Source organism: Oreochromis aureus, linkage group 2, assembly GCF_013358895.1.
Source record: "Oreochromis aureus strain Israel breed Guangdong linkage group 2, ZZ_aureus, whole genome shotgun sequence".
Classification (NCBI taxonomy): domain Eukaryota; kingdom Metazoa; phylum Chordata; class Actinopteri; order Cichliformes; family Cichlidae; genus Oreochromis; species Oreochromis aureus.
This window is the reverse complement of record NC_052943.1, coordinates 8,867,522-8,889,041: the sequence shown is the minus strand read 5'-3', so window position 1 is coordinate 8,889,041 and position 21,520 is coordinate 8,867,522. Positions and strand designations below refer to the sequence as shown.

At 43.3% G+C, this 21,520-nt stretch overlaps 2 protein-coding genes across 5 annotated transcripts; both read left to right on the top strand.

Annotated features, from left to right (window-relative positions):
* Nucleotides 1-4,239: 4,239 nt before the first annotated feature.
* Nucleotides 4,240-14,538, top strand: zgc:66447 (SLAIN motif-containing protein-like). Of its 4 annotated transcripts, none has more exons than XM_031745212.2 (9): nucleotides 4,240-4,620; nucleotides 4,962-5,624; nucleotides 8,364-8,500; nucleotides 10,096-10,224; nucleotides 11,453-11,593; nucleotides 11,727-12,053; nucleotides 12,198-12,341; nucleotides 12,932-13,229; nucleotides 13,499-14,538. In XM_031745212.2, the coding sequence occupies exons 2-9, from the start codon at nucleotides 4,966-4,968 to the stop codon at nucleotides 13,551-13,553; spliced, it is 1,890 nt and encodes a 629-aa protein (XP_031601072.1). In that variant the 5' UTR covers nucleotides 4,240-4,620; nucleotides 4,962-4,965; the 3' UTR covers nucleotides 13,554-14,538. The 4 variants fall into 4 exon arrangements, with proteins under 4 accessions (XP_031601072.1, XP_031601071.1, XP_039472806.1 ...); XM_031745211.2 differs by having other exon boundaries at nucleotides 4,241-4,620; nucleotides 4,957-5,624; XM_039616872.1 differs by lacking the exon at nucleotides 4,240-4,620 and adding an exon at nucleotides 4,704-4,752 and having other exon boundaries at nucleotides 4,957-5,624.
* Nucleotides 14,539-14,966: 428 nt separating this feature from the next.
* znf711 (zinc finger protein 711) lies at nucleotides 14,967-21,520 on the top strand. The gene is made up of 8 exons (XM_031745216.2): nucleotides 14,967-15,134; nucleotides 16,181-16,254; nucleotides 16,349-16,449; nucleotides 16,692-17,528; nucleotides 17,622-17,768; nucleotides 17,850-18,029; nucleotides 18,344-18,478; nucleotides 18,667-21,520. Exons 3-8 carry the CDS (start codon nucleotides 16,371-16,373, stop codon nucleotides 19,845-19,847), a joined length of 2,559 nt encoding a protein of 852 aa, XP_031601076.1. The 5' UTR covers nucleotides 14,967-15,134; nucleotides 16,181-16,254; nucleotides 16,349-16,370; the 3' UTR covers nucleotides 19,848-21,520.

Here is a 21,520-nt window from a genome sequence, read left to right as displayed (position 1 = left end):
ATCCAATAAAGCCTGAGGTTCATTTTAGGATTTTTTTTTTTTCCAGCATGCATAATAAAGAAAACGAGGGTTTAAGGCAGTGAAAGACACAGATAAACTCACTGCCAATCCTGGTACCAAAATATTATTAGACACCCTCCTGTTATTTGACAATATTGGAGTGACTACGACTAGGAAAATCATTCTGTTATTAACATTCAAATGCAAACATTTCATTCCAGATACCTCATCTAGATATACAACAGGTTTAAGCCTGCAGAAAAAAAGGGAGTGAACAAGCTGTAGGCGTAGCACACTGCAGATTGCCAACAAGGATTTTTAGTTCACATTTAAAAGTTTACTTTCGATACTGAAATTTAGCATACATGTGCAGGGCATCATTTACACTGTCTCTATGCATGTAAAGTCAGAATACTAAAATTAGATTATTTGCATTCTGCCTTTAAAATGTTTTGGAAAGCACAAATTTATCACATCATGCCATCGACTGGGCATGTTTTCCATCAGGCTGCTGTGTGTGTGGATTGCTTAAGATAGTGTAGTCTGTGTTTTTCCACAGCAAGCCTGCTGGGACATGCTCATAGAGTGGTGCACAAACGCTTGAGATCAAAGACGCACTTTACGCTGTCTAACTTTGTTCAAAATGCTTTTAACATACTTGTTGAAGGTCATTCAGATTTACATGTTCCATTCTATTGTAATGAATCCGGTTCAATATCATGAATAATAAATTAGGCTTCTTTTGAGAGGGATGATGAATGTTTTCTTTTTCAGAGATCTGTCAGGCTCGGGCTTGTCTTTGATAATAACTTAACCTAACCTTTTGGTGGAGTCCTAAAAACTTAGGACTCCACCAAAACAGTATAGCTCTTTCTAAGTTATACAAATCCTTTCTCGCAAATGCCACAAGAATACACCTTATTAATGGCCCCACCTGAATTTTCATCAGCTGCTTTAAAGGTGTGCATGACCATAACCTCTGGCAAAGCTCGTTATACTTGTTCAATTGGTATCACCACTACTTTTATAAGTTTACTTTTTTTTGTTTTTTTGTTTTCATATATATATATATATTTATTGACATTTTTTGATATAAGAAAAAACAAACAAACAAACAAAAACAAACAAACAAAAAAACAACAGACAACACAACAGCAAGGGCTAAAACACACAAATAAGACAAAAGTTTACACTGCAACGACAAAAATACTACTTCAACACTGGCAATAAACAAAAATAAAACGCTAAGGTGGTAGGCTAAGTTATTGGTGATCGATCAAACAGGATCTCCAAAAGTTGAATCTGTTCATCTGGACGTAGCGTTTTGTGGGAGAAACGTTTCGTCACTCATCCAAGTGACTTCTTCAGTCTCAGCTAACTGCAGGTTTCCCCAAACCTTATAAACAGTACATTTGCATAATGACTGAAACCAGCCCACTGAAGGAACAATGGGCTGTGAGGTCAGTTCCTTAATCATAATTATGCAAATTCCCATGACCATTGATCAACAATCACTGACCAAAACCCACTGATCAAAGAACGCTGATCAATGGCCATGAGTACCATTCACAGAGAGTTGGGGGATGGCTGCAATCACAGCATTGTAAGATGGCGAAAGATGTACCCTTAGGCCCCCTCCTCGATTCAGAGATGGTCTTTCCCTTTTCACGTAAATGGCCTCCTTGACTCCGCGCTCAAATCAGCGTTCTTCCCTGTCCAGGATGTGTACATCCTCATCGTTGAAAGAGTGTCCTCTGGCCTGTAGGTGTAAATAAACTGCAGAGTCCTGGCCTGATGAGGTTGCTCTTCTGTGTTGTGCCATCCGCTTCGCTAGAGGTTGTTTGGTTTCCCCGATGTATAAATCCTGGCAATCCTCCTGGCACTTAACAGCGTACACTATGTTACTCTGTTTGTGTCGGGGACCCGATCCTTGGGTGGACCAGTTTTTGGCGCAGCGTATTTTGGGGTTTAAAAGCCACAGAGACCCGGTGTTTAGAAAAATGCGTCTCAACTGTTCCGATACTCCTGACACATATGGGATCACTACAGGTTTTCGCCTGGGCAGCGGTTGTCCTTCTCTCCTGGATCGGCTGGAGCTTTCTTTAGGTGCCTTCCCAGCTTTGACAAAAGTCCAGCTGGGATAACCACATTTACTCAGGGCCTTCTTGATGTGCTGTTCTTCTGCCTCCCTGGCCGCTGTGTCAGTGGGGATGGTGTTCGCTCTGTGATGTAGCGTCCTGATGACACCCAGTTTGTGCTCCAGTGGATGATGAGAGTCAAACCTCAGATACTGATCCGTATGTGTAGGTTTACGGTACACGCCAGCTTTTAGATGTCCCCATTACTGATGGAAATCTCACAGTCTAAGAAGGCTAACCTGCCACTTTTCATATCCTCCCTGGTGAATTTGATGTGTTGGTCCACCGAGTTAATGTGATCCGTGAAATGTAGTACGTCCTGAGATTTTATTTTCACCCAGGTGTCATCCACATATCTGAACCAATGGCTTGGTGGTGTTCCAGGGTAGGATAGCAACGCCCTCTTTTCCACTTCTTCCATGTACAAATTGGCCACGATGGGTGAAACTGGGGAGCCCATGGCACACCCATGTTTCTGCCTGTAGAACTGACCCTTGTATGTGAAATAGGTGGAATGAAGACACAGTTCCAAAAGCAAACACACTTGGTCGATGCTGAGAGTGGTCCTGTTGCTGAGGTTGGTGTCATCCTGTAATCTCTTACGGACTACCTCCAACGCTTCCGTGACTGGGATGCAAGTGAAGAGAGATGTAACGTCGTACGAGACCATGGTTTCATCTGCCTCCATAATGACATCTCTCACCTTCTCAACAAAATCCAGGGTGTTCTGGATGTGGTGTTCAGAGCTGGTGGGTTGAGGATCGAAGCCAGAAACTTGGAGATGTTATAGGTGACCGAGTTGATCATGCAGACAATTGGTCTTAAAGGTGCACCCTGCTTATGTATTTTCGGTAAACCATACAGACTTGGTGTAGACTCCCCTGGGTACAGCCTGTGGTATGAGGTCCGGTCGATAGCCTTGTCTTGTTCTAACTGCTTCAGACAGTCTATGACCCTCTTCCTGTAGCCACTTCCTGGGTCTCGTTTCAGGGGCTCATAAGTATTTTCATCACTGAGTAGTGACAAAATCTTCTCATGATAGTCTTTCTGGTTAAGCAATACTGTGCACCTACCCTTGTCTGCCGGAAGGATGATAATGTTGTTGTCATCACTAAGTGATGTGAGTGCCTTCCTCTCCTCCATGGTGATGTTGGATGCTGGGGGCTTTGGGGGCTTTTCCTGGATGATTGAGAATGCATCAAGACGATCAAACAGGACTTTGTTTTAATACATTTTATAAGTTTACTTTGGCTAAAGAAAAAATGGGTCGCCTAAAAGGCAAATTTATGTAGACTACTGTTAAAAAAAAAACAGCAGCCATGTAAACAGCAGTGCTAAATAATTTAATTATATATATATATATTTTACATTGTTTTGATACAGCCCTTCATATAAATAAATGCTTTTTCAACTTTTTAGCACTCTCCTCATCATCATAGGTTTTGTATAGGCAGATAAAGAAAAGTCAATCTAAGATATATAAATTAAAAAGTTCTCATCAGCAGATGAGATCCAGAACACAGGATTTCTGATATCATTTAAAATACATTTGATCCTTCTGGTGTTATAAGAGTGTATTTTTTAACAGCTAAAAAGGCTCATACCAAAATCAGAATCTTTATGGGCCAAATATGTGCACACATACAAGAAATTGACCTCTGATTTTTCATTGCTCTGAATTAAATGAACTTCTATGTGCAATGGTGCGAAATGCAAAGATATTGGACTAATTAAGCAAAAAATAAGGGACTGATAAGAGGTGTATACTACATACATCATATAGTTTCAGTAGAACTTAAACAATTATAGGTTTAAATTTTTTTGCAAGTATATTGTACTTGTGCATGCTTTTCTTAATTATAACATGCATTGTTCTGTTTTCTGTTTCTATCCTGAAACTGTATTTTTGTCTACATAGATAAAATAGTCGATAACAACAGCAGTGGGAGTCGACAATTATTCACTTCATGCTTTCTTTCTTGGTATAACGTGCTGTAAGGCACCCATAGACTGCATAACAGACGTTTAAGTACGGTTATTGAATGCAGCATTGTGTAAACAGTGACACCCAGTGGCTACAATATATAATAATTTGAGGTCGTTGCAGTACCATGTCCTGCCTCGGGGAGGCGCTTAAAACAACAGGAAAACCAGCAGAGGGAGGAGCGAGCGCTGCTGCAGGTCTCCTCACTGAGCTAACTAAAGTCCATCATCAAGCTAGTTAGCGGGAGCGATGTGGTAAACGCTAGCGGTGATGCACTAGCAACAAGAGAGCATGGACTAGCTCGCCGCTCAGAAAGATAACTCCGGACGGTTATTCCACCGCCTCGACAATCACTATCATCACGCAGTAGAGCGTTTCACCTGGATGTAATTAGCTTCTTCATTCATGCGCTCGTGCTGGTCCACGGGGGATTTTGAGCTCTGAGTGGCGGGCAAGCTCAGTCATCCGCTCGCAGGGGACAACACGGCTCAGTCACCGGTACGTTTGTTTTGTTGATAGCCTGCTAGCTGGCTAACAGTAACCAAGGGAGTTCAAATTTTAACGTTTGAAGAGATATAAGAGGTGTGACGGAGCCGCAGTTGCAAGGATGCGCTCGTAGTGTACACAATGGTAAATAAAGTAAGGAGCGACAGGGAACTAGCGTGCTTCCCAATACTGAAAGCTTTGTGAAGTAGTCATAGAAAGCTAACATCTGTGTTTGGGTCACTTTTACGCTATTGAACTGCTGTTGTGTTGCTCAGGAGCCACCAGCTCCTAGCTTTATGGCTGTAGTCATTTAGAGTTTTCATGTTAACTGAATGTTTCTCCTATCAGAGCAGCAGCATGGTGGTCCCGGACAGTGCCAGCGTGGTGCCTCAGCCTGACAATGGTAGTCCGACTGGCCTCACGGAGAGCTCCGAGCCGGGGTGCGAGGTGGCAGGAGAAGGAGGTCAAGACCTGGCAGGGGTGGAGCTGGAGGAGGTCCGTAAGCTGCAGGAGCTTGTGCGCAGGTTGGAGGTCCAGAATGAGACCCTGCGCAACAGGGGAAGCAAGAACGTCATCCACAGAGGAGCAAACAGTAACCTCACAGCTGCTGTCAACATCAACGAGAGGCTGGCTTGTGAAGAGGTGACAAACTCCCACCTCAGGTTGGAGCACAGCAGCAGCCAGCTGGACAGCAGGGACTTGATGCTCTCACCCCCTCAGGACAGCAGCAGTGGAGAGGAGATGTCCCCCTTGCCTGTGGCTAGCAGGCTGGAGGAAGAGGATGATGAGGAAGAGGAGGATCGGGGTCCGTGTGGCGGCTTCCTAAAGTTGACCAGTAGCAACGGAGCAGCACAGTCTCAGGGCCAGAGCCAGACGCCGGAGAGCCCGTCTCAGGAAAGTTATGAGTCAGAGACACTTGCAGAGAGCGACTCAGGGGTGGACCAAACTGCACTGGATGAAGTGGATGTCCTAGATTTGGATGATGAGTGTGCAGACATAGAGGACGAGGAGAGCTGGTACGTCTCATTATCGGCAATGCTTTCTCTGGTTGTGCTTTGATCCCACTTGTTTGGGTACAGCCGGCATCTATTTGTGGCTTTAACTGTGTGGCTAAACATGTGCAGCTGAGACGGGGATAAAAAGTGATGTTCGTACAGCAGCAGCTCCGAAGAGTTACCTCCAGGGGAAGCTGAGCTCTGAAGTCACATTTAAAGTTTCCAGTCTATAGGTAGAGGAGCCCCTTTAGCCACATGAGTCATTTGTGCCTTTTCATTTTAACCTCTGAATTCTTTAGTGTGATACTCCCCCACAGGGCAGTGACTGTGTAGCATTAGGCTATTTGGGTTTAAAATTAGACTCAACTCTGAGCTGATGCAGAAGCCGTGGTTATTTCTTATCCCACACAAACAAAGTGTATTTAAAAGCTCAAGTCGACACCTGCTCCGATGATCTTTTTGTAAGCAGGAGAGAAAGTATACAGATTCTTAGCATTTCGAGAAGGCATAAAATATTCAAGAGCAATTAGGAGAAAGTAAAAGAAAGCAGAGTCAGTGAGGAGTTGTTTCTTCTGTCTCAGATTTAACCTTGAGTTCTCAGACTCGAGTGACATGTCTGCTACCTGTTTGACAGGTTAGTCGAACACAAAGGATGTTCTTTTTTTAGTTCTGGCTGTCTGAATCAAGCACAAATAAAAAAAGGTCTTGTATCAGGTGAAAGACTATCCTGTTAATTAAAAAAGAGACTACTAATTTGACTTAACCCAGTCAGAAAAAGGTGTAATTAATTAATATTCAGCCTTTTTAAAAGCCTGATCTGTTTTGAACCAGTGTGACCTTTACTTGTTTTGTTTAATTGGCTGATAGCAATTACCTAAAAAGAACATTAATATGGGGCTATGCAGGAGATCAGTCTAGACATGAGTGTTCATTCTCTCTCACAGTATTGTCCTAAACAGGTACCATATTGTGTGCACTTTAGCAACTGAGGATCTGGGGATTTAACAGCCAGACCACTCATGACTTAATTTCAGTTTTACATCATTAGCCATACCATATGTGCTTTGTGGGGTTATCATAGCCAAAACATTAAGTAATTCCAAACAGCAGCATAATCTGATCTGCTCTGGGCTGAGTGGGCCCACGTGGCTCAACTACTTTGGTTGGGATTGCACAGCATGTGATTTGAGCCCCCCCTTCCACCCTGTGTAATCACACCAGAACAGGGGGCCAAAACAGAAGGCAGCTACTGCAGTACTTTTATATTTATTGTTTTGAACCATTACTTTGTGAAAAGATTAGTAAAAGAAGACCATATTCTTGGGACAACATTTGAACTCTGCTATGGAAATTCACCATGCAAGTTGGGTAATTTCTTTCTGGCATGTTTGTTTGCTTGTTTAAAAAAAAAATAGTTCAGACTCATAAAGCTCAGGGGCCTTGGCTTCAGTCCTCCTAACTTGCACTTGTCACGCTGACACAGTGGAGCAGTGACAAAGGCTGTTGCTGCTCTCGACTGTGAAAGCATAAATATGACACAGCTGAATATGTTTTGTTATAATATCACTTTGGGGTTTCTTTACAGTTATTACAGGATTGGTTTAAAAGTGTAAGAGACTCCTCAGTGCAAACAGTGTTACAGCAGCTGTTGCCAGTGTCCTGCATAAATGGCAATAGCAACACTGTGAGCAAAACCGCACTGTGAATGGATCAAAAGCAAACAACATTGTTCTGCATCAAACAGCGGGTTTGTGCTTCAACTAAGTACCACCCTCCCCTCCTCTCCCTGTGCAGAGAAGCCATGCTCTCTGTGCAGGACGTGTGACCTGAATATTGCTTCCTGCATTGTCGCTCATTCCAGTGGGAAATGGGGTCCTTTTGTGTTTGCCCAAATGGGAAGATGATTTGTAGCTGATTGGTCCAGAACCAGTCAGTTTGGGCCCTTTTGTGTATCCGACTCAAAGCATCAGCCCATGTGATCAGCCACTTCAAAGCTTGTGGTGACTAAATGGCTGTTTGCTCTCACTAAGGCAACGTTGGACACATCGCAGAGGAAGCGTCTGACACTGCAGCTGCATAAAACTCATTTTTGGCTGACACTTTTGTCCTTAGTGGATATTTCTCATGTGTTTTTCATGCTGTAGAATGTAGCGCAGAATGATAGCGGGACTAAAAGCCACAAAACTGTTCCATCCACGTCTGTGCTCAGCTGCTAATCTGAGCTTGACTCCGTGCTTTAGGCGTCTTTGGATGTGAATTTTGCATTTAACCAAAAGGACATGAGGCAAATGTAAATTTAAGGTTGGTTACGGCTTAAGCTGTGATAAAGATGTTCACAAGTACCTGCTTGAGATGATTTCCCACTCACTGTTTGCTTTGATTACATCATTGAAGTCAAACACACAGTAACAGCCTGGTTGTTTGATGTGGGATCTTTGCTGCAGGATACTGTCCTTCTGTTGGGGAAAACACTGAGTGGCTGGGCGTTAGCATATCATGTGCAATCTGAGGAGAAAAAAAAAAAGTCTGTTTTACATGGCTTTCGCATCCACTCTTACCTTGCATACCTCACACAGCAGCAGTTCACACTAATCTCCAGCTTGTTCCCATTTAACTGTTCTGCTTCTCACATTCTATAAAACACTGCAGCATGAAAGCATGATCAATATGAGAAGGATTAGACTGACTTCTTTATTCTCACTACTCTTAATTTCCCAGATTTAGTGATATGTTTTTCTCTTGTGTGCTGCTTCTCTACAGGTTATATGTGTCTCCTAAAAAGCAGGTAGCAGATCCAGGCCCAGACTCTCCGCTGAAGTGGTGTCGGCAAGTCCTTGACCATCGCAGCCCCGAGACCGAGATGGCTTGCCGGACTCTGATCAGTCGCTTGGACCAGAGTATGCATTTAGCATAGTTTACTATAATTGAAGAAAGTCTACTTTGTTTTTTGTTTTTTGTTTTTTTTTCTTAAGAGTGCTGCATGGATGATGCATTTTTGTAGGGCCGATCCAGAAGTTAGCTTCTCCCTTTTTCCATGGCTTTAGAGTTTCTGCAGAAAATAGAGCCTGTGGGAATGCAGTCACCAAAAGTAAAACACTAATGTTAGGCTATAAAAAAACAACAACAACCACTTTACCATCACTAGTGCTGAACTGTGTTCAGTGGGATTACTTTTAATGTCCACCACAATTTCTGTAGTCTCAGTTAGCCATTTGTGAGCAAGCATCTTGTTTGGGACAAATTAAGGCTTGAAAATTTAGGAGTGGGATATTTATTCACATATTTATGTTTATAACAAAACATGAAAATGTCTAAAGCCTCTGCTTATTCTGCAGCGCTCTATTCACCCTCAGGTGCCAATGCTTAGATTACCAATCTTTCATGCTGTTGAATACTTTAAGCAAAAGAGCTTTGTCTATTCAATAAAATGAGTATCTGATGGTCTTTGATTTGTATCCCTGCCGTATGGTTCAGATTATGGTTCAGCAGCAGTAGCACGTAGGCAGCTTCGGCCTGCCAATCTACCTTCAGTTTGGTAGATGGGTGCTGTGTCAATAATATGTGGTACAACCGGTCTGTGGGCAATACTTGCTTATGCTGTTGTTAGTTCGCCAGCCATCTGTGGAGAAGAGCAAAGTTTTAACATGCAGACAGCTGAAGTAAAAGAATTTCACTGCAGTCACTGTCTGTACTTTTCTTACTCTTTTCTCCACACTTCTCCCATTCCTGTTGAACTTCGCTATCATGCTCTTCTCTGTTCTGGCTCACTTGTCAGCCAACTGACGTTCGACCATCATCCACAACGAGCAATGTGCAGTTGGGGTTTTGGTAGACTGAACGGGAGCTGTGTGTAGGCAAATACCAAAGCAAACGGACACAACTGTGAACTGTGGTAGAATAAATTAAGCATTAGAAATTCTAGGTTTAAACCAAGGTTCAGGCACGTCATTCAGCACATTTAGTACCCCAACTTTACTTACTGCTTACCCCTGCTGTGCACAGGGCTGTATAACAAAAGCTAAACACTTGCTGTGAATGTGTCTACACCTTTATGTGTGGATAGAAGTTTGCATCTGATCCAAAAGACCCCATTCATTATTAAACCTGCGAGCAGCTCCCTCATCTTACACGCTGCAAAACCTGAACAACAAAGCTATTCACACCAAGGCTGAATGACTACATGAAGTCATGGGTAGGATTGGATTACCTTCCTACCGGAACAGCTCGTGTTTTTAAATGCCAGCACCGGGCCACGTAACCACCTGGATCGTTCAAACTCCCGAACAAGTCATTTAGCATGCGAGGTGCATGAATCAAGTTTTTAAGAAAAAACAAAAAAACAAGAATTTAATTGAGAAATTTTAACTATTGTGAGAGCTTGTTCTGAGGACATTTTAAAAGTAACTTGATAGTGTCACATTGTGTACACATTAAGTACTGGTGTATTTTCCTCCCTGAGAATATGTGATATCTCCTGTCCTGTTGCCCGCAGCGTCTCGATGGAGGAACATGTACAGCAGCCCATCAGAGGCGGGCTCGGCAGGCTCGGCAGGCTCAGGCCTGATCTCTCCTGGGTACCACAAATCAACTAACAAATCCCTACTAACCTGTGGCACTTCAGGTATGGCATGACATTAACACACAGCGCTTCTCATTTTCCCTACAACACAACAGTGGGAATAACATCAGTTACTGTAAGGATGTGGGTCTCACAGCGGTCTGACTGGTTAATTTTAAGGACTGCTTTAGCATTTTTGCATGTTTGAGCTACTTTAAATACACTTTACGTCACTGCAAACCATTCCTCAAAGGTTTCTGTAAATGTTTATTTTATTTAATAACTGTTATTATGGATAAATGGACAAATATGGCCTTCTCAGAAACACTGGATGGGCATTTGTCCACACTACATCTTTGTACAGCAGTCACTTTGGTTATTTAATGGTATTAATTCCTCATCTTAAATATATTATCTTCTCTTATCAAATTAAATCAAGTTGATCTGAGCCTCAAATAAGCTAAAACTAGGGTGTGCCCTGCAGATAACACTGGTGTACTTTGGAATATGGTTAGTAATTATGTAAAGTGTATGTTGTTTGTGCTCCCAGGTGGGACACACACACACACACACACAATGACATATACTGAGCACGATTGACAGTGTTAACATATGTAATATGTATGGTATGCATAATTTTGTTCCTTGAACATGTGATTGCAGTTGTAATAGTCGCTTTGCACATCATTTCTCACAGTTTTTTCAGCCCAGCAACGTCAGTATTGCTGTGAAAACTCCTTTAATAACAAATCTTTGCATGAACTTGAAAGTGCTTGGAGTATGTGTGGCGATTCTACCTAATGCCAGACTTTTTACATAACCAAATGCTGCTGGGTGATGTCGTCTCGCATTCATCAGGCGTGTGTCAGGCTGAACTTTGGCTACAGCTTCCCAGGGCATGATCAGCAGACTGGGCTTTCTAGACCAGTGCTGTAGAACAAAGCTGTGGGGAGACAAACTAATGTCAGACTGTTAGTTCTAAAAATGTGGGCTCACTTAGATCATTTGCATATTCACTTGGTGATCTTGATGAAAGGTAGTGCTGCATGCATTAGCCTGGGTCTGTTGAGTTATACCTCACAAATCTCCATTTTTATCAGCCTGATTTTATGCTGATCAGCTAATGTCATGTTTAAAGTTGTCACTATCAGTATGCATAAGAATTTGAATATTGTGCTGTATTAGTGAGTCATAAGGAAGTAGGAGGTTTTGGCTGTTAGTATTCTGTCTATATTCTGTCTATATCTGTGTAATTCAGCTTACTCTAACGGGTATCCTTCTTTGTTTAAAGGTGTCACAAGCATGCCCTCAGCCCTGAGCTCCCAGTCCTCCATAGACAGCGAGCTCAGCACATCAGATGACTCCATCTCAATGGGCTATAAGCTGCAGGATCTCACCGACGTCCAGATCATGGCTCGTCTACAGGAAGAGAGTGAGTGTAGAAAGGTTATAGCATTCTGAGTGGCACCAGCTGATTATTTGCATTTATAGACGTCCGACTCTCATTTGAAAAACAGGGTTTTGTTTTAAGTTGTTTCATTTTGACCTGGTATTTCCGGCTCCAGGTCTGAGGCAGGATTGTGCTTCTAGCTCAGCATCTGCATCGCGCCGCAGCTCCACGGCGTCCCTGCAGTCCTTGCGCCGGGGTGGTACGTACAGCGACCAGGAGTTTGACACTTACAGCCTGGAAGATGAAGAGGATGACTTCTCCATGCCCCAGCGACGGCATCGTTTCACCCCTTCGCCATTAGGCTCACCTCGGTGCCTCTCTCCCTCGACTTCTAACCATGGTCAGGAATACAGCAGCCAACTCAGGGCCCCACGCACAAAAGCACCCAGGCGGTCTCTCCAGGGCCCCAGTGCAGAGCTGCTTAAATTTGCAAAGAGTGAGGGTAGGCTATAAGCAGTTATACTTAAACAATTTTACTCTAGATAAGGGACAGCCACGGAGATTCTTCTATTGTGACAATATACATTTGGTTGTAGTTAAGTGTGTGTGTGTGTGTGTGTGTGTGTGTGTGTGTGTGTGGTTCCAGAGGAGTTGAGGCACAGCATGCCTAATCTGGCTCCCCGTACCAGCCTACGTTCCCTGGAGGCAGTCAGAAACAGCCGCAGCATGGAGGCTAACCTCCAGAGCTCTGGCAACCGCATGTCTCCCCTGACTCACTCCCCCTCCACAGGTAACCCTACCCTCCTCACCTGGTCCCCACCACTCCTTAACATACATTGTCCTACATTTCCTTAGATATAACTCTTTGTGGTGTCACTTTTATCCCACAATTCTTCACCTCTGCATGATCACAGGAAGAGTTTGACCAATATACATGTCTTTAAAGATCACAAGCAATGTTGTAGCACAGAGCCTGTTTTTATTTAAGAATTAATATATTCTATTTATCAGTCTAACTCTGACAGTACTACACAAGCCATCATCTATAGCTTTTCACTGGATACCTGGTACTTTTTTAGTACCTACTTGACCGGGGTTCCAAGCGATCTAAGACATCCCATCCAAATGTGATGTCAGCAGATTGCTAGTCAGCAGTGTCACTTGATGAGTCATGGGAGGGTCTACATCATGAAAAGGAAACATTTCATGAAGTTTTCTTTTCAAAACCCGCCAACAAGGAAAATAGCTACATAATTCAGTACTGTTTCCCTAAGCTTGTCTACAACTCCTGTGTACCACAAATGGCTTTGCAATAGCTTTTATTTACCGAAATTGTCTTAACGAAGCCGTCTGGATTGAGATTTTTTTCTTTCACCGAAGGTATGGTTTGCAGTCGGCTGCGAAGCAGTGGCCAGTCTCCTCTCTCTCTGCGGACTCCAGTTAAAGCCGTCACTCCCGTGGGCTCTTTGGCAGGTGGTCGTCAGGCTTCCAGAGGCCTACCTGTTGTCCAAGGACCCTCGACAGGAGGGAGCCGCAGGGTCCAGTCGCCAGGTTCTGCTAATGGAGGAAGCTACGCGCCCGGCAGGGCTTCAGTTGGAACCGGGAGGCCCGGGGTAGGACGAGGTCAGGCTGCGTCTACAGCCTCCACTAGAAGTAAACTTTCACAGCCTCAGAGGAGGTGAGTGCTCCAAAAAACGCTCTTAAAGGAGCTCTGTGTAGTTTCAGGAAACCCCACAGCTGCAAAGTGAACTGCAGTCAGTGTTCTACTGCTCTTGGTTGCACACAGCTCATGCTTTCAGTCTGCGTGCAAGCTAAGGCTCACTAAAAACAGTGCAGTGTAATAGTGCACATTTAAGGAATGGTGAGATGATGAGGAGTATTTCCCATTAAGCTACAGGTACTTGGTTTCTTCTGTGAATTGAGGCTAATCTCCTCTTTTATTGACAGGTCTTCGGGCATGGCCAAAATCTCAGATGAGTCCTGGAAAGATGGCTGCTACTGAGGTCTCCTGGCAATGAAGGATGTTCACTGCTGCAACCATCACCCCGACTTCTGCCCGTTACCTCTAAATACAAAGAAAAACAGTCACTGTGTTCACAACTGTGTCATACAACCTCTCGGTTCCCCCTACCCGCCTTATTTCAGACTGGAGCGCTGGGCTGCACTGGATTTGTAGTTAATCTCTTTCCCTCGCATGAAACACTGTCAACCCACACAAAGAGAGGATGTGTAGGCAGACAAGAAGACATGTGCACACTCGACTTGTTAATATGGACCAAATCGGAGCTTCCAGAAGATATGCTTGTGTCAACTTTACTTATTTTTCTATGGTATTTGTGAGAAACTGCTGGAATATTAAGGGGTGTATTACTGTTCTGTTAATGTAATTGATATGAAGACAATTTAAATGAAGATATTGCCAGTTCATTATCTGTGACTTACTCTAGATGAAGGTGCTGAGTATTGCATGCTTGGTTTTGTTGTTTTTTTTCCCCCCTGTGCCCAAATGCCTTTTCTTCATTATATACCTGCAATATGAGAGAACGTTCATGTTTCCCTACAATTATCTTTGGATTTCTGAATGTTTGAGTGATTCATAGTGAAAATTCTTTAGATTTGTGTTGTATTTGTGTTTTGCTGTTTGCTTACACGGCAACGCAACTCCTGCAAACCACACTGCCCTTACGAATTATCATAAAGAAGGAAAAAAAAACATGGGTTGTGCCAAGGTGCATTAGAGCTGTAATTCCTTAATTCCAAAAGTAATTTTAAGTTGGTAAAGGTACTGTTAAAGACTTTTCAAAGCATTTTTACTGCATATCTACATTTCAATTTGAGTGTCTGTCTTTGGAAAACCCACTAATAACAAATGTTTATGCACAAAGGGCCTCCTGCCTTAGTCAGCTATGCACCCTCATGAAGAGTGCCTCTCAATAATTAGGAGCTGTTATGAAAACGGTTAATAAAGTCTACCCTGAAACTCTAAATGCACTTCTGGTCATATTTAATCCATGCATGTTAAATCGTGGTCTGTTCTGCATGAAAGGCTAATTAGTCACACTATGCAGCACAAGCAATAGCAGCAGCAGTACCGTTACCATGTCCCGGATATTTCCTGGGTGCGTGACCAACCACTTCTCAAATGAGTGCTCAACTACTACCCACCCCTTGTGTCAAAATGGCCTACAGGCCTCATCTTCGCAGGCAAAGTCTGATCGCACACAGTACAAGCACATAAATATTTATTTTATTTGTTGCTGTGGTAATGTTTGAATTTTGCTCCTCTGAGCCTGCTTTAAACATGTCCCGATTAAGAGAATGACTGCGTTAATGTAACTCTGCTCTCTTATGCATGACGCAAATAGTAAGGGATCAGCGGTAAACGAGGCCACGCATTGTCTGCCCCCCGCCCTCCCTCTGCTTGTCAGGAAGCAAGCTGATTGGCCGAGGCCTAGCAAAGAGTGCCCGGGGATCCAAAACTGCAGGCCGCACTTAGCTTACCGTCAAAAATAAACCAAAAAAATAACAGACAAATCCGAGAAGGGGGAGAAACACCGATAGAGTCAGAAGACAACGTTATCAGGTAAAATTATTCTGAGTCGATCAAAAATGAGCGTGGAATAAGACGCATGGGCCCAGTCGGACGTAGCGGGCCTCTTTCAGCCTTTTCGAAAAACAACATGGAAGATAATGCGGCACAAGCTGCACCACCTAGCTTAGCAGGCTAGCTAGCTGACTGGACGGCAGTCGCTGCACAAAACAGAGCGAAATGCAAAAGTAATTATCTCATTGGCCATCACAGTTTGTTGTATGCGTTTGTGACTACATATGCATTATAACGTTATGTGTAACTGTTGCTTGCAACGGCGTATTGGACTGGTTATCGCGCTCCTTGAATTAGCCTTTATGCTAAAACAAAATGGCGCTTTGAGACTCAGCCCTAGCTTCCTTGCTAGTTAGCTCCGGTGGGTGGAGGGCGGTAGCCATTGCATAACTGTGGTAGTTTCAGTGGCGGCCATAAACTCGGGAGCTTATGTGATTTTTGTGTAGATACTTAACACTACAGTACTTCAGAAACGATTAGTGCAACGGAACTGCATTTGTTCTTTATCCAAAAAGGATAAATATGTGAAAACTAAACAGCCACAACACCACTACAGACCGCTGTAGACATATTTGCTTCATTTTAAACCATCATGTGACGACAGTGCATTTCCTCCCACGAAACTAAGAAGGAGTCCTTATCCAAAAGCTACCAGAGCCGCTGCCTGCGAGCTCGCCCCCCTGCTAACTGAGCGGTGCAGTCCTTTGTCTCTGCTGCGCTCCGGCCATCAGGCTCAACCAGCTCCAGGTGTATATAGCTATCTGTCCTCAGGTTGAAGCTGCATGTAATACCTCTGACTAGCAGTAGAGGGAGGCAGTGGTCAACAACAACAACTGTCCACGGTTTAAAAACAAGTTTGTGTTCTGCATTTAAGGCTTACGGAGGTAGATTTTGCAATAGAGACTAGTGCGTTTATTATGAACCCAAAGCCAAATATTTATACATTTCTGCAAAAAAAAAGAACAGCTGGTGTTCAGTTATAATCCCAAGTTCATGTGCTAATTGTATTTTCTTTCCCTTGTCAGTATCTTGATGGAAGGAAGCACATCAGATATCCTGTTGGTTTTATTGTAAAGATTTTCTGTCGTCAAATGTGAAGGTATGTAATACTAACTTCATTTTTTCCCTTTCTGTTTCATTTTTAGTAATGTATATGAAGTAAAGGTTTATGTAATCTGTGCTGCAATTTTCAGTCTGTTTTTACGGAGTGAAGACATGGATCAAGGAGGAGGGGTGTTAGAGCTGCACACTCAAGAGCTGAAGATGCCCCATGCTATGATCATGCAAGATTTTGGTAGGCAAATTATCAAGAGAAAGTAATACAGATGTTGTATTTTCCATTTCGCTAATATTTAGAGACCAATTTCCCAAAAGGTGTAAGAAACCTGAGTGTCAAGCTAAATAATGAATTCAAAGTGACATCACATTGTCATTAGGAGTTTTTTATCGTATACTAACAAAAAAATGACACACTTTCACAATGTTTAACTAATATTGAACTTAAATTGTGATTTTTAAAACTCTTTATATCATCAGTTGCAGGCATGGGGGGTCTGGCTCACATTGATGGGGAGCACATTGTGGTGTCAGTGCCAGAGGGTATGCTGCTTTCTGATGTCATGACAGACGAGGGCATCCTCCTGGAGCACGGACTTGAGGTGGAAGGTCTGGAGACTCAAGTTGTTCAAGGTCTGGAAACAGAGGTAGTGGAGAGCTTACATGCAGATGTAGAAGGCTTGGAGGCAGAAGTTGTTGAAGGGTTACAGACACAGGTGGTGGAGTTAGAGGCTCAGGTTGTTGAGGGCCTAGAGGGAGAAGTGGAAGTGGAGGGTCTCGAGGCGCAAGTGGTGGAGAGCCTGGAAACTGAGGTTGATGTGGAGGGTCTGGAAGCCCATGTTGTTGAGGGCCTTGAAGAGGAAGTGGAGGTAGAGGGCCTAGAAGCTGAGGTCGTCGAAGGGCTGGAGGTGGATGTGGAAAGTTTGCAGTCTCAAGGTGTGGAGGCCCATGAAATGAGCACTGAAGACATGGTACCTTCAGAACACAGTGTAATCATGCCTGAAAATATCCTGGGGACTGAAGTTGCGATAGAGGAAGCCCTGGACGCCCATCACCACCATGTCCTGACCTCAGACCTCATTCAGGACGCAAACCACCATCATGACGACATGCCAGACCAGGTGTTTGTGGCAGAGCTGCTGTCTGAACACCAGGACAACACACTGGACCACCAGCTTGTGTCTGAAGGGTTGATGGTGGCCGAGGCCAATGCTGAGACCATAATCCATGAACAGCTGCCAACTGAGGCTGTTCCCCTACAGACAGATGAAGATGATGATGCAAGGAGTAGCTCTGAGGATTACCTGATGATCTCCTGTAAGATATCTTGGCACATAACACAGCAAAGATTTTTTTTTACAAAGTGACATTTTTTGCATAACCATTGGTATTTGTTTTTGTTTTTTAAAGTGGATGAGGTGGGAGAAAAGTTGGACATAGGAGACACTCCCCTTGAGATCAGCACTGAAGTAATGGAAGACAAGGACTCCAAAGAGGAGGATGGCTCTGAGGTCATAAAAGTCTACATCTTTAAAGCTGAAGCAGATGATGATTTGGGTAAATGACCTACAGCACAGTACATCCACCCATCTTTGTGTTAAAAGTCATATGTCTCATTGCGTTTTTTGTTTGGGACAGGTGGGACAGAGGTAATAACAGAGGATGATTACCAGAACGGCCATCCTGATTTGGAGGCGGCTTCATCGGGCAGACTGGGAGTCGGCCGTGACAAAATGGTCTACATGGCAGTCAAGAACCATCCAAAGGAAGAAGAGGATGATGAGGATGACAGTGATGATGATGACGATGAAGACATTGGTATGCCCTTTGTGTGAAAGAGTTAGATGGGTTATGTAATTTTTCCTAAATTAGCAGTTTGAGATAAAATCATGTTCTATGACTGCTAAAATAGATTATTAAAAGAAAGATACTATACTGCATTTCTGTTTAGATGAGATGGTCAGCAAGATGTTTTGGGGTCAGTTTGTGTGGCAAATGTGTTTAAAAGATGACTTAGCAGTCAGACTTTGTTTTAAAAAATAATTCTTTTTTTAAAGGTATCATAATAGAAATTAGGCAAGGTCATCCATTCTGTTGTTAATGGGGTGTTAAGTGTTGTAATGTCTGTGCAGGTAATACAATTGATCAAGTGAAGAATGGTGCAGCTACACCATTTTTGCAAATCCGTGAGGGACTGGGTGCAAACCGTGCTCTCAAAACCAAATCAAAGAAGAAGAAAAAAGGCGACACACGGCAGTGTCAGACTGGTAGGATCCGCATGTCATATTGATACTGATACATACCTTAAATTGATCATTTTTATCTGTGTTGTCACCAAGTGTGAATGTATATAATTTTATCATTCACATTTGAGGAAAACTTACAATAATAATGGTTGATTGCAATATTGCATACTCTTTTTTTTTTTTTTACCCCCCCAAATTTTTCTGTCCAGCTGTTATCATTGGACCAGATGGGATGCCTTTGACCGTCTACCCTTGCCACATCTGTGGAAAGAAGTTTCGCTCGCGGGGCTTCCTCAAATGCCATATGAAGAACCACCCGGACCATCTGCTCAAGAAGAAGTATCAGTGTACAGACTGCGACTTTACCACCAACAAGAAAGTCAGTTTTCACAACCACTTGGAGAGTCATAAGCTCCTGAGCCACAACAATGAGCGATCTCCAGAGTATACCGAGTACGCGCGGCGCTACCATGAGTCTAGCCCACTGGGCTCAGACAAGCTCATCGTCAAGGATCGGGAGCCCAAACTGCATCACTGCAAGTACTGCGATTATGAGACAGCAGAACAGGGCCTGCTCAACCGTCACCTGCTGGCTGTGCACAGTAAGAACTTTGCACACGTGTGTGTTGAATGCGCCAAAGGCTTCCGTCACCCATCGGAGCTGAAGAAACACATGCGGACCCACACAGGCGAGAAACCCTACCACTGCCCGCACTGCGAGTTCCGCTGTGCAGACCAGTCCAACTTAAAGACTCATATCAAGAGCAAGCATGGTGCAGATCTGCCTTTCAAGTGCAGCCACTGTCCTCAGGCTTACGCTGATGCACGGGAATTGCAGCGCCACATAGAGATGGTGCAAGGCCACAAGACCCATCAGTGTCCGCACTGTGAGCACAAGAGCACCAACTCCAGTGACCTGAAGAGGCACATTATTTCAGTTCACACCAAGGACTTCCCGCATCAGTGTGACGTGTGCGAGAAAGGCTTTCACAGGCCCTCAGAGTTGAAGAAACACGCGGAAACGCACAAAGGCAACAAAGTGCACCAGTGCCGGCATTGTAACTTCAATGCACCCGACACTTTCACCCTGAGTCGCCATATTCTATCTCTGCATACGAAGGACCTACCCTTTAAGTGCAAGCGCTGCCGGCGAGGCTTCCGGCAGCCCGCTGAGCTGAAGAAGCACATGAAGACGCACAGTGGTAGAAAGGTATATCAGTGCCAGTATTGTGAGTATAACAGTACGGACGCTTCTGGCTTCAAACGCCACGTCATCTCTATCCACACCAAGGACTACCCCCACCGCTGCGACTACTGCACCAAGGGCTTTAGGAGGCCTTCAGAGAAGAGCCAGCACATAGCCAGGCATCACAAAGACATGTTGATGTAATGTCATTGCACACAAACACACTCCTCTTTACCGAGTAAATCTGTGTCACACACCCAGAGGTAATTTTAGTGTATTAACAAAGAAATAATGGATGCAGGCAGTTGATGAAGAAAACAACATTATAATTGCTGTTCTGTGTTCTGTGTCGTTTTGGGTCTAAACCTCCTGCCCCCAGGAGTAAATGCAAGAACACGTTTTAGGATGGGGGTTAAATCTGGAAAAAAAAAAAAAAAAAGACAGTGTGTACACTGAGTGGGACAGTTGTAAATTGTCTTCGGTGGCAGAAAAAAAAAATCACATATGAACATATATTCAGGGTTTCAAATGTCTATATTTTTATACCCACTCAGCTGAAATGCTGCAAGATGATGACTGTGTCTAGTAAAACAGAAAAGCGGTGTTTTGCGGACGTCATGCTAGTTCTCCAGACGATGTGGAACGAGTACATGAGAAGTTTGCCTCCATAGTACCAACTAGTATCTTGACCTCATGAACCAGCTTTTACCCTGACATATTTTTTTCTTTTCTAATGTCATCTGGTCTTTAACGAACAGTCATTCACGAGTTCAAAATGGGTTCGTCACTGATGTTGAGACATAATGCATCTTGAAAAATATGTTTCATTAAATCTAACAGTTGAACTCACATCATTTTGGATTTTCCTCTCAACCCTGAACTCTTGAAGCCCCATTAAACGAATCGTGTATAAAACAGTATAGACTATTTTCTGTTAAATACGTCTTACAAGTTGAATCAGAAATGCTACTGTCTGGTCAGCAGAGTCTAGCATGGAGCAGAAGGGTGGAGTTGGTATGTTAGAGTATCCCTTTAGTGTACACATCTCTGACTGGTGTATTATTATTATTATAATTATTATATGACCTTGACAGATGGTTGGCTTCACATATAATAACCCGCGACGTGGTTGCGTGTGAATGCCACTGTAAGTACGTGTGATGTTACCTATGACACAGATAACCATTTGATAGCAATCATGCCTTACATCCGTTAGTCTTTATCCTTTAAGCACTGATGCACACCGCTAATCAGAAAATAAGTGATTTTTAACTCTCAAACATGCTGTATCAATGCCATTCTCTCAGAGATTATGTGTTTGAGTCAGTAGAAAGCACTTTAATAATTTTTTTTTTGTATTTTAATGACATGTATGAGAGTTTATTATCTGGGGATATGTATAGAAAAATAGATAGAAATATCCCGAGATATTAAACACGTACAGAGCTTTGTGAGTGGGTAAAGGTAAAGATTGTTTTTGAGTGTTATCTCTAATGAGCGGGCAGCGATCATTACTGCATCACAACTGAATTGTCATTGAAAGTGGTGGGTGAAACCGCTTATTGTTTTGTTCTATGGATAAGTGATTGGGTTTTGTGTTTTTGTTTGTGCTCACTAACAAGTTTCCCAGACACTAGCCCTACAATCCCAAATAACCCGACCCAGTCCCAAGCATGGGATTATTTCCTTCAAGTCAGTGCTCATCATATTGGCATTAGTCTTTAAAGTATGCACATATGCTGTCTCCATGAAATTAATTGTGGTATATATTAAAAAAAAATCCCTGCATTTCGTGTACCTTAGTCTATATTTTCTTTCAGTCTGATTGTGGATAAACTACTGGTGGGGAAGAACCAAAATAAACAATTATCTTTTTA